The 12,474-nt window shown below is 44.9% G+C and overlaps 1 protein-coding gene across 3 annotated transcripts in view; it reads right to left on the bottom strand.

Moving 5' to 3' along the window:
* The window catches only part of PDZD7 (PDZ domain containing 7), a 573,233-nt gene that overhangs the window by 41,832 nt on the left and 518,927 nt on the right, over positions 1 to 12,474 (bottom strand). For all 3 annotated transcript variants that reach the window (XM_085606490.1, XM_085606491.1, XM_085606492.1), the window contains one exon: positions 860 to 960. In XM_085606490.1, coding sequence (XP_085462616.1) covers positions 860 to 960 — 101 coding nt within the window. The remainder of the gene's footprint in view (positions 1 to 859; positions 961 to 12,474) is intronic.

Here is a 12,474-nt window from a genome sequence, read left to right as displayed (position 1 = left end):
TTTGTGTATTTGTTTGTGAACTGCTTGTTTCTGTACTTTTATGTATTGTATTGGGAGTCAAATCATCGAAATTGCTTATGCCGGGGTCCCTGGCTTCAAGTAATGACACAGTAGGGGTCCCGGTTTCCAGTAATTATTCTGTGGGGGTCGATGGATTCCAGTAATGATTAAGTGTGGACCCACAGAAGTCAAAGGGTTAAAAATCAGTGACTTACAGAGCTGTTTTTAAGTCACTTTTAGGAAGCAATGATGCCACCCTGGATAATTTTTCATTATGGACACATTATTGACATGCGGTGACACATGAATGGGAAACCTAACACCACCCGTTGAAAGAACAACCCTATGTAGGACAGTTCTCTGTTTACAAGAGCCAAAACTGCTGAATCTTCGACTTCTGCACTTGACAACAGATATTGCCCATTGCCACCTAAAGATGTTCCTGTTTAGAGTCCTCTGCCTCCACCCACCCCAGAGTACACTCATTCTGCACAGATACTTTGTGGTGTATATGACTACACTACAAAGGCTGTTGTAGTCACTCAATATATTTTGGTTTCTCTTATTGGGCAAAACAAGACATACAAAAAGCTATTTAATATGCCAAGGGGTTTGTGTTTTTTTTGTATCCATAAATTATTCTACAAATTGATCTGATCTGATCAGATATTGTAGCATTCTTTGAACGCATGTGCAACCTACAACTCAAAAGAACCTTCTTAATATGAAATCTGTATTGTAAATTTCTCATTTGACAAGTTTGTAATGGTTTAGCAAAAGAACAAAGCAATCCTGGAATGATTATTCAGAAAGAGGATACCTCTGCACCTCCTAGCTAAAAATGATGCTGGTCGTTTACCTTGAGCACACCGCTGAGAAAAGCTGCACCACCAGGAAAGATCTTCTCAATTTTCACCATGGGCTGTACTTTGGATTCAATGCCACCTGATATACTAATACCTGTAAGAGACAAATAGAAAACAAACTCTCAGTCTAGAACAACAGAGTACCTTAATGCTGTCCCCTTTCTCTTGCAACACTTGGCGTGATATCCGCTTTGGCATGATTATCAGAATGACTAGAAGCTGCACATTGACCTTTTGATAAATTTCTAATTTTATGACCGGGACAGGCCAGTGTATCTCTGATAACATGTGGACTGCTTGTGCCTTTATGCATTAACATCAAATGTTATTTGTAACTCCAGAATAGAATTCTCAGATGCCTACTGCAACTTTGTTCCAGTTTACCTTGCACGGTCTCACTAATCAAAAATCCATTCAACAATGTAATATATGGTGGTTTGGGAACTGTAACAAAAAAAACATAAAAATGTACTGTATCCAAAAAGGAAACAATTTAGAAAGCTATAGCCTGTTACATGGTCCTCTCAATGGTTTACAGTTGCTGCCTGTGGTTACTAAGCAAAAACCAATAAATTACGGTTAAACCATCACTCATTAACATCACAGGACAAGCCTACAGAAGTGGGTTAACAGAAGGCCAGAAAGACAACCTAGTCCTGGGACCCCAACATGGCAATGGAGTCAGGTGTATACCAGGCAACATGCAGGGATCCCTGAAAAGTCGTCTAGGACCAAGAGATAGCTAAGTGGGCAAACTACACTATATCAATACTCAAACATACGAGCTCCAGGAAAGAAACTGTAGTTGGTTGCCAGAGTCTGAACAAAACGGATAGAATGATAGCTCGACACATACTTTTCATGTAAACACCAAACCCCAGATAATAACAGGAAAAATGGATGCAAATTGAGTATGCAGTCAGAGGTATTCAAATGCTGAAACAACTTCTGGTAAAACATCTACTGGCTGGTTCTTCTTTGAGAAACGTCAATTTCTTGGTTCTTTTTTGCCATTTTCTCAGTTAACAATCCTCATTTATACTAGCACAAATTGCAGTTTCTAATGTGAAAAATCTTATAAATTAAATGTAGATCACGCCCACTAGGCCTTCAGAAAGTGAATAATGTTGAAAGCACTTGTTGGCGAGTGCACTTCTATTTTGTGAAAAACAATAAATAGTGATAGTTAACTAAACAAATAATATAAAATACATGAAGTATTTCTTGGAATATACCAGAGCATGAAGCCTTTACATCTTTATATATTGTGGCCTTCCTATTCTGGTTTCTGACATTTACTACTGTATTAACACTTTAGATACTACAAGATGCAGTTTGTGACTAGCCCCAACTTCTGTGGGCTCGCCATCTCTCACGCTTCTAGTTCTACATGAGCATTGTATAAAATCCTGTCTTTGTGAGATAACCTGTCCTAACAGCACCATCTCAGCTCCATCGCACGCTCTCTGTGACAAGCTGGCACCTTTCGCAAGAAAATATGGCAGATCTATGACACTACTGCCAGGTCGACCAGTGACACTAACCAGTGACTCTTTGGTGTGAATAACGAGCCTCCTTCAGTCATAGTTATGAAAACATCTCTCCTCTGTCTCCAAAGAGACTGCTATTTATAATAAAGTCTGCATCTTCTGACAATATCTGCCCCGTTTCTGTTCTCAAATCTCTAGTCCCCCTAGTTATCCACACTTTGAGGACCCTACTCCATGCTTCACTTTGCTCAGAAATTGCTCCCTCGCGGTGAAAGAAGAGTCTAATAATTAAACCTTTTCTTAAAGAAATGGATGTTGAGATTGAAGAAAATGATAGACCTAGATAGTTCCTACAGTCAAAATTGGGATTGAATGTCTTGCCCACTGGCTCTTTAATTTCCCGGAGGAACTTCATCTGCTAGACTCCAGTCAATTGGGTTTCAGGTCTGAAATGGGCACTGATGCGGTCTTATTTAATGTCTCCTTTGTGATCTTGGACTAGGACTAGATGAAGTGTGCTTCCTTCTGCATCTCTCTTTGCTGCATTTATTACGAAGGATCATTCCAGATGGCAGTGTTAGGTCTTTAGGAGGTGGCTAGTACCTGCTTTGCTTCTTTTCTCTCTGACAGATGTCCAGCTTTAGCCTACCACCCTCTCTTTCTGACTCCCTGGCAGTCACCTGCGGCATCCCCCTAGCGTCCTTATTGTCTTGCTTTTTTCATTAGTTCATTGATCGTGAACTCAATTTAAAATACATGTACATTCAGTATTGTCCTGTTATTATCCGCTTTTACTCAATAGGAACATTTTGCCATCTATTCCCTTCCTCCTTCGGGCCCTCGCTGGGAAAGCTAGACTATGCTAAAGTTTGCTATCATGGCCTTCTAGTGTGCTCCATTCTTGAACTACAAGGAGTTCAGAATAAGACTGTGCATCTAATGCTCCACTTTATAAAATATGATTGGTCCCCTAAACCTGCAGAATGCTTTTCTGGCTTCCACCGGTGCAGCATATCCAGTTTAATGTGCTATGGTATGCTGCGCTATGCTTAAAAAAACAGCCAACTAGTACTTGACGTTTTGTGATCCAAGGACATAAGCTATAGATGGGACCACCCATTCCGACTTATTTTTAGATGGGAGGTTAGGCAGCTGTCTAGCAATGCTAGAAGTGCACAAAGCAGTAGGTATACCGGATGAGGACACCAAATGGACACAGAAACCAGACGGTGAGGAGGATGCAGGGGAGGTCAGTGGACAACAGTCATTATGAGATGCCACCCAAAACCAGATGTCACTGGAATTGGAGCGGGCAGAGAGAATGTCCTGATGCACCTGTAGCAAAATGTCATGTGGGGGGAGGAGAGTTTTGGGGTGTGAAGGAGTCCCACCCTCAAGCCCAGAACTCATAACACACCTAAACTAGACTGGCGGCCATAAATTAATGGCCATGGCGCATCTAGGTCCCCCAGCCCTGACTTTTCCTTGATCATTGGCCGGGGTGCGGACACCGGGGGAGAGAGTCCTCATGTGGCTAGTCCGTGCCGTTTACCTCCTTGGTCTAAAACCATGGTAGAAGGGGATTGTGGGAGAGCAGTGTCAAAACACACTGGCCACACCTCTCCCACGATGTATAGGTACTAACTTTGGACATAAGCTTTTTTGATTCTAGTTCTTTTGTTAAATTTGTTTGTACTTCGGGTACGGGAGGGTTTCAATGGGTCAAACTCCTACACAAAGCACAAGCATGATTATACTCAGACCACACTATATTAATGTATTTTGGGGTCCTATGAGCTTCCCCTCGACAAACTATACTAACGTTCCTACACAACATTCACCGTACTCACAATGCCAGGGGGCCAAAATAACCCCACCAGGTGTCTCAGTGTACTGGGAGAGCTTAAGTGCTCCAGAGCAGATATTTGAGACACATTTCATAAAACAAGATCAACAACGCTTGAGCTTCACAGTCAACCAGTCAGAGTGGCCAACTTGATGAGAGACAACCTTCGGTTTACTGAGCTTAAAGTGAAAACTGATAAACAGGACAGTGGTGGTAACAGGTCTTTGGGAACAGAACCCTATTACTCTCACATATATCTATGCTCTAAAAGTGGCCCAAGAGAAATGTATTGCCCCTACTATCCAAGAAATAGCCAGTTTCTCAGAGTCTCCTATTATCTTGGCAGGGGTGTTTGACTGTGTAATGCATCCTACATTAGACAAATCGCACCATAGGTTAGGAGGTACATCCCTATCTCTACTGTAGGACCTCGGCTTTGTGGAAGCGTGGCACCTCATCTGTTAAATTATTCCTATTTCTCAGTAGTACATCAGACATACTCAAGGATTGATTATAATCTTTTAGATCAAAGATTGAAGCCTAGTATACATGAGGTGCAACAGCTTCCTCAAACTCTCACAGACCATGATCCGGTCCTGCATGAACTACATTGGTCTAAGGATGCTGACTAATGGACATCCATAGTGTGGAGTTTGAACAAAGCCCAACTGAAAGAGCAGATGGTGGTCCACAAAATCCAAGAGTGTATTGAGGAATATTTACAATTTAACACTGGGAAGTTAGACCCACAAACAGTTTGCAATGCCCTGAAAGCAGTTCGCCGGGTAAACTTATTCAAAAAGCGAGCCAACTGAAATACATGAGGGAGTGGCCCTGGAAAACTATGCTCTAGACGGATACCACTAAAACAGAAATACAAATCTAACCCCTCCAAATGTTAAGCAGACAATTAATGACTATATGGGACCAGATATGTATAGTAGAGCAGTGATTCTTAATCTGTGGTCCGGGTACCCCTGGGGGTCAGTAACGCCTACTTAGGGGGACCACAACCTCTTAGAATATTTAATAATATTAACCGATTAATCAAGTGTATATAAATAAAGAGGCAAAATGTAGAATTGAAAAATTGTAAATGTTCTATAAATGTGAAGATATTTGAGATTGGAGGATACAAATTAAGCTAGTGTCCTCAGATTGATTCATGGGAGCGGTGTAAGTGCATCAAACAGATTATAGTATGGACAATGAGTGGCCTCAATTGAATTTAGAAATGCTCAAACCTTCTTATTCAAATGCAATTTTTTGTTATATATTTGTTTGTGAATTAAATAATATATTTTATCATTTGTGCTTTTGTTTCATGAATTCTTTTTTCTGTATTTTTGTGTGTATTGTTTTGCAATTCAAATCATTGAAACCACTTAGGCCTTGGTCCTCGGCATCCAGGAATTACTCAGTGGCAATCCCTGGGTTCCAGTAATGATTAAGTGGGGATCCACAGAAGTCAAAAGGTTAAGAACCACAGCATGAGAGTATGTAAAAGGAAATCATACTCTCACAAGAGTTGGGGCCAAGTATCATGAAGGGGCAATAAAGCAGGCACCCTGTTAGCCAAGAGACTAACAGCTACTAGAACAAAGAGGGTGATAACAGAAATTAATAGTCCACACAACTGAGGAAGAACAACAAAACAAGTTACTTACCTGTAACTTTGGCTCTCCAGTATTGGAAACTTTCATAGATTCCCATGCTTGTATCATTCCCCGTCGTCGGAATGGGAGTCCCCTGTACACATAAAAGAGCAATGGAAACCATTACCAGAACAGAAACTAGGCCTAGGCCCATTATTGTTTTGCAACCTATCCACCTGTTTTTGTAAAAGAGACCAAATAAAGTGAACAACCAATCAGATTAGCCTCACCCCTTAGAACCCTCCTGAGAGAAGCTCAGAACCTCAGATTTTCGTAGCCGTTGTGTAACCACACCACTGAAGGTGCTAGAGGCTGAGCTTTTCGAGGGGAGGAGGGTGGGTCGCATGGGAATCTATGAAAGTTTCCAATACCAGAGAACCAAAGTTACAGGTAAGTAGCTTGTTTTCTAACTCCAGTATTGGAACTTTCATAGATTCCCATGCTTGTATCAGAGTAGCTAGCAGTTATCAGCACATTTTTGGAATCACGATCATTATAAAACCAAGAATAAAACAATAGCACATGTACCATGATCATTTCCATGGTCAATCAACATTCTTAGAAATCATAGAAAATATAGAGACAGGAGGTTCAAAAATGTGCAAGAGCTGAAAAACAGTAACATGGAAGGAGGGATGAAAGGGAAAGCTCACTACTACTGAAAAAAGTTCCTCAGGACTGCCTGGCCCACTGCTGTGTCACTCTTCGCTGCAGAATCCAGGCAGTAATGTCTTGTAAATGTATGAGTACTGCTCCAGGTCACTGCCCTGCAGATTTCCCGGATAGGAACTCCGGCAAAGAGGGCTGCCGAAGAAGAAATCGCCCTCGTGGAGTGAGCACGGAATCGCCCTTCCAGGGGCCTACCCGCTGCTCTGTGACAATACTGGATAGCGCTGGTAATCCAACGAGCAATCCCCTGCTTGGAAAGGAGAAACCCCTTACGAGGATCACTAAAAGACACAAATAGTTGAGGAGACTTCTTGAAGTCTTTAGTACGTTGGAGATAGAATTTTAAGCACCTCTGAATGTCCAGTGAGTGGAGTGCCGTTTCTGCCGGAGTAGTAGGATGAGGGAAAAAAGTTTTGAGTATGACCGGCTCATTCAAATGAAAGTCTGAAGGCACTTGCGGTATGAACTGAACTTTGGGTTAGTGCGTAGAATCACTGTACCCTTTTTGAACTGGAGAAAAGGTTCCTGAATGGTGAGAGTCTGCAATTCACCCACTCTTCTAGCCGAAGTCAAGGCCAGCAGAAGAGCTACCTTCCAGGAGAGGAATTTCAAATCCACCCGGTGAATAGGTTCGAAGGGATGCTTCGTGAGCCGGGTGAGAACCAAGTTAAGGTGCCAAAGAGGAGGCGGAGGCTTGACTGGAGGGAAGACCCTGAAAAGGCCTTTAATTATCCTTGCCGACCAGAGGGAAGGACCTGAGGATGTGCGTCTGAAGCGAGAGATGGCGGCAAGATGCACTTTGATGAAAGAGTGAGCCAGCCCCAATTTTGCTAATGAAAGAATGCAAGGCAGAACTTCATGCGGTCCAGAAGAAAAGGGATGGATATCCTTTTGCTGGCACCAAATGCAAAAACGCTTCCACTTCAACTTAGATGTCTTGTTGGTACTTGGGGCTCATGCCTGAGAGAGCACCTCTCTACATTCTGTTGAAAGAATCAAACCAAGAAATTCTCGCTGCTCAGGAGCCATGCCGACAACTGAAGAGATTGAGGATCCGGATGCCAGACTTGACCCTGGGACATTATCAGCAGCGAAGGAATTGGCTGCAACGGAAGTGGAAAGTCCAGGGAGAGATGTAGGTCTGTGAACCAAAACTGTCGGGCCACGCAGGAGCTATCAAAATCATCTTGCAATGTTCCGCTTTGAGCTTCCTGAGAAGCCTGGGGATCAGAGGAATGGGGGGAAAAGCGTAAACAAATGCGCCTGACCAGGCCATCGAAAGCGCATTTCCCAATGATCCCCGATGGTGAAGCCTGCTTGCGTGAAATTGGCATTTCTTGTTCTCCGGTGTGGCAAAGAGGTCTATGGTAGGCATGCTCCATAGACAAAAACCTCTTCCAGAGTGGACTGGTCCAGTTCCCATTCGTGGCTGACCGATTTCAGTCTGCTCAGCGTGTCTGCTTTCTTGTTAAACGCCCGGAAGGTGCTCCACTTTGAGCGATATTCCCTCTGGATCGCCCACTGCCAAATTGTTTGAGCTTCTTGTGACAAAAGTCGAGATCTGGTGCCGCCTTCCTTGTTTATATAATGCACAGCTGTTGTGTTGTCTGTCCGTATTAGAACTGCAGACTGCTGTATTCGTGGAAGAAACGCCTGCAAGGCTAGGCGAATCACTCTGAGCTCCAGCAGATTGATATGCAGAAGACGATGTTGGGGCAGACAACGGCTGCTTACTGAAGGTCTTGCAAGACTGCTCCCCAGCCCTCTAGCGAGGCATCTGTAGTAATTATCTGAGGAGCAGGAGTGATCCTGAAGGAGAGACCCTGAGAAATGTTTTCCTTGTTCGTCCACCACAATGCGGCATCTCTCATGGACACAGTAACGGAGACCTTGTCTTTGAAAGATCCGTCGACTTGGCACCACTGCAAGTCCAACTCCTCCCGGAGAGGACGCATCCCCAACCTGCAGTGAGGAATCAGAGGAATGCAGGAGGAAATGGACCCTAGGAGGGACTTGTAGAGGCGAACTGAAAGTGACTGTCTTTGTAACAGCAGACGGGCCATAGCCATCAGCTTTTCTTGCCTCTCCAGGGTGGGAAAAGCCTTGTTGATGGACGTGTCCAGAATGGCTCCCAGAAACCTGGCTGTTCAGGATGGACAGAGGGTCGATTTTTCTGTGTTGAGAGTGAACCCGAGATTGTTGAAAGGGTGTGTGCACACCACTACTGAATCTTCTGCTACGTGCTTGGTAGAAGCCTTCAGCAAACAGTCATCCAGGTAAGGGAAGACCTGGTGCTGTTGTTTTTGTAGAAAAGCTGCCACCGGAGCTAATACCTTTGTAAAGATCCGCGGAGCAGATCGGAATCCAAAAGGCAGAATCTTGAACTGAAAGTGGCTCTTGGCTACTTTGAAGCTAAGGAACCTCCTGTGGGCTGGATGAATGGGTACGTGAAAGTAAGCGTCCTCTAGATCCAAAGTGGCCATGTAATCCCCTGAGTTGAGAAGACGAAGGATGTCCTGCAGAGAAACCATCCGAAATGATTGTTTGATGAGATAGGTGTTGAGCTCCCTCAGATCTAGAATAGGGCGCCACTTTTCTAAAGTCTCCGGACCAGGAAGAACCGGGAGTAGAAACCCTCTCCCCACTGAGAGATAGGGACTGGTTCTATCGCTCCTTTGAGGAGCATTTGATGGACTTCCAATCGTAGAAGACAGAGATGTTTTGACACAGTGGCATGAGGAGGCTTGGAAGGTGGTGCTTGGACAAATTCCAGAGTATGGCCGCATTGAATGATCTTCAGTACCCAACGGTCCGATGTTATTTATTGCCAGTTGTGGAGGTAATTTGATATTCTGCCTCCCACTGATGTTACAGGAGGAGAAGGGACAGTAGTAAGAGCCAGCAAGCCGCCATTGATACTTCGAGGAATCCCTCCCCTGGCGTCCTTGTCTTCCTCTGTTAGATGATCTAGAGAAAGAAGAGGATTGCTTTTGCCGCTGGTTTTAACTCGGCCGGTAAGATTGCGAATTTGATCCATAAAAGGAATACCGTTGTTGCTGGTATCCTCCTCTATATGAGGCATTACCTCTCCCTCTGGCTCCATGGAAGGGGACCTTGCGGTACTGCAGAGTCCCTAAGGATTTTGCGGTCTCCGTGTTTTTCTTGATGTCATGGAGCGCATCATCAATATGTTTCCCAAAGAGTGCTTCCCTATCAAAGGGAAGATCCAAGATCTTCTTTTGGACCTCAGGACAGAATCACGTAGCCCACAGCCAGCCTTGACACCGAAGGACAGCAGCGCCCGCAAGGGAGCGGAACGCAGTCGTTGTAATGTCTATTACACAGTCAATCACTTCAGCCGACATTACTTCTCCCTCCTGAAGAATCTTCTTAGCCTCTTTTTTCGCATCTTCAGGTAATTGGTCCAGATAGGGGGACAGATCGCACCACATCTGGTGATCATAGAGACCAAGTATCGCTAATGCATTCGCAGACCTGACCAACAGACTGGACATGGATGAAAACCTCTTGCCCGCGTTATCCAAGTGTCTGTCCTCTTTATCTGGAGGCGTTGTGAGGGGAGCAGACGGATTTCTCGACTTTCTTAGGGCAGCTTGAGAGATAACAGAGTCCGGTTTAGGCTGGCTGGCCAAGCAGGCCGGACTATCGTCTGGAGCCTTATATTTCTTCTCAAGGCGAGGCAATACTGGAATCACCGTAGCAGGATCCTTCATCACTTTCAACCCTTCAACCCAGACGTGACCAACAATTGGAATGGAGCGAACTGCTTTCCTGTAAGGCTCTTTGAATTCATAGAGGAAGCATTCAGACTGCACCATGTGCAATGGGGGGTTCAAACCTCTTTGCAGCCCTCTCCATCAAATTATGGAAACCCCCTATGTCTGCAGGGGGGGAATCAACAGGAGCTGGTGCAGGAGAAGCCGGATCAGGAATTACATAGTCATCCCACTCTGTGTGTGGATCTGGTATTGCGCCAGTGCCCTGCTCTTCATCAGAGGTGTCATCGTGAACAAGAGACACGATAGGTGGTGCGTCCTGAGCCATAAGCATTGGTTGAGGCGGTGGCAATTGAGGGGTAGTAGGCTGAGCAGGAGGAACAGCAGTAACGGGCACCACAATTGGAACTGGAGGTTACGCTGCAAATCTTCTCCTATAGTCCAAAAGCATAGATTGCAAGTCCGCTAGTAAGGAGGAAGGCATGGAGACCATCTCCTGCAGGTAGTCCTCTTGATAATCTGAGGCAGGATCATAATGCTGTTCCTCCCCATAATCCCCCTCAGAATCTGTGCCCTGACACTTGACGTGTAATTGAGAAAGGCTATTTGCATAAGCAAAAGGTCCATCATCTTCTTCAGATCCCTCTTCTTATGGGAGGAGTGCCGGAGGTAGAGGAGTCGCCCTCCTGGGGGAAGTAATCTCAGGTGTAATTTGGCGCTTTTTGAGAGAAATAGTAATTTTTTCCACCGTCGGCGAGGTCGTTGACAGGACCATCGACGACGAAGAGAGAATCATCGACGATGAAATGGACGTCGTCGAGACCGTCGACACCCCAGCTGTCGACGTCAACCTGGTAGTCGTCATCACCCTCGTCGTCGACATCCTCCTCGACGTTGTCAACACCATCGACGATGACACAGCCACCACCGGCATCGACGCGAAACTCTGAAACAGCGCCGGAGACGATGAAATCACCGTCGACGAGCCCGCGACGGAGCCAGAGAAGATTGAGACTGTACCTTTGATGATTTCGTCGACGAAGTCGTTGACAGCGTCGTCGACCAGTGAACCTTCTTCACAGGTTTTACCTCAGAAGAGAGTGAGGAGGACATTTTGAATGTCTTTGGAGCCGCTGGAGGAGAAGCTGGAGAAACAGCTGTAGTTCCTCTCAGATACTACTCCTTTTGAAAGTCCTTCCCTCTCCTTTACACCTCGGTGAGGAGATTCGCCAGGACTACGCCTTTCAGACCTACGAGAGGTCTTTTTTTAGGGCCTTACCAGTACGTTCTTCAGATGGTGAAGGGGAAGCCCTACCCCTTTTCACAGACCTCCTAGCAGAGGATGCCTCATCACTGTCACTGGAGACTGGTTCCTTCCTTGACTTTAGCTACTCAAGCCAGGTCAAAAGACGCCCCTCACGGTCTCGCAGAGTCATTGTAGAAAAAGTGCGGCATATGTTACAGTCTGCTGCCTTATGGTCTGGGTACAGACAGTAAATACAATCTTCTTAGCACAAGTTGCACAGGCTTTAAAGAGGGCTTTCTTCTCTTTATTAGACATCTTGAAGCAGGTTCTGAAGAGAAACAGGTGAAAAAACTGTAGAATGAAAGTTTACAGGAAAAAACTGAGCAGAGCTCAGTGGAGACTCCCTAGCACAACATGCGGTAGAAAATCTGAGGTTCTGAGCTTCTCTCAGGAGGGTTCTAAGGGGTGAGGCTAATCTGATTGGTTGTTCACCTTATTTGGTCTCTTTTACAAAATGAGGTGGATAGGTTGCAAAACAAGAATGGGCCTAGGCCTAGTTTCTGTTTTGTTAATGGTTTCTATTGCTATTTTATGTGTACAGGGGACTCCCATTTCGACGACGGGGAATGATACAAGCACGGGAATCTATGAAAGTTCAAATACTGGAGTAAGAAAAGCTTTTTTGACATACTATGAATCTCTATATAAAGCACACCAATCAGACCCCAATGAGGCAACTACATACCTTCACTCAGTGCCTCTTCCCACCTCAGTGCCTCTTCCCACCATCTCAGCCACCAAGAAACAAAACCTAGATGAGCCTGTTGCAATAGCCCAAATCCTCACAGTAATAAAACATCTCAAACTTGGGAAGGCACTGGGCCTGATGATTACAAGAATTCCTTTTATAAAGGCTTTGCCCCGCAAATAGCCAGCTTGCTGACGACCTTCTATAATAAGTTCTC

The sequence above is a fragment of the Triturus cristatus genome, chromosome 1_2 (genome assembly GCF_964204655.1).
Source record: "Triturus cristatus chromosome 1_2, aTriCri1.1, whole genome shotgun sequence".
In the NCBI taxonomy this organism is placed as follows: domain Eukaryota; kingdom Metazoa; phylum Chordata; class Amphibia; order Caudata; family Salamandridae; genus Triturus; species Triturus cristatus.
The sequence above is the reverse complement of the archived record's forward strand: the minus strand, read 5'-3'. Positions and strand labels throughout refer to the sequence as shown.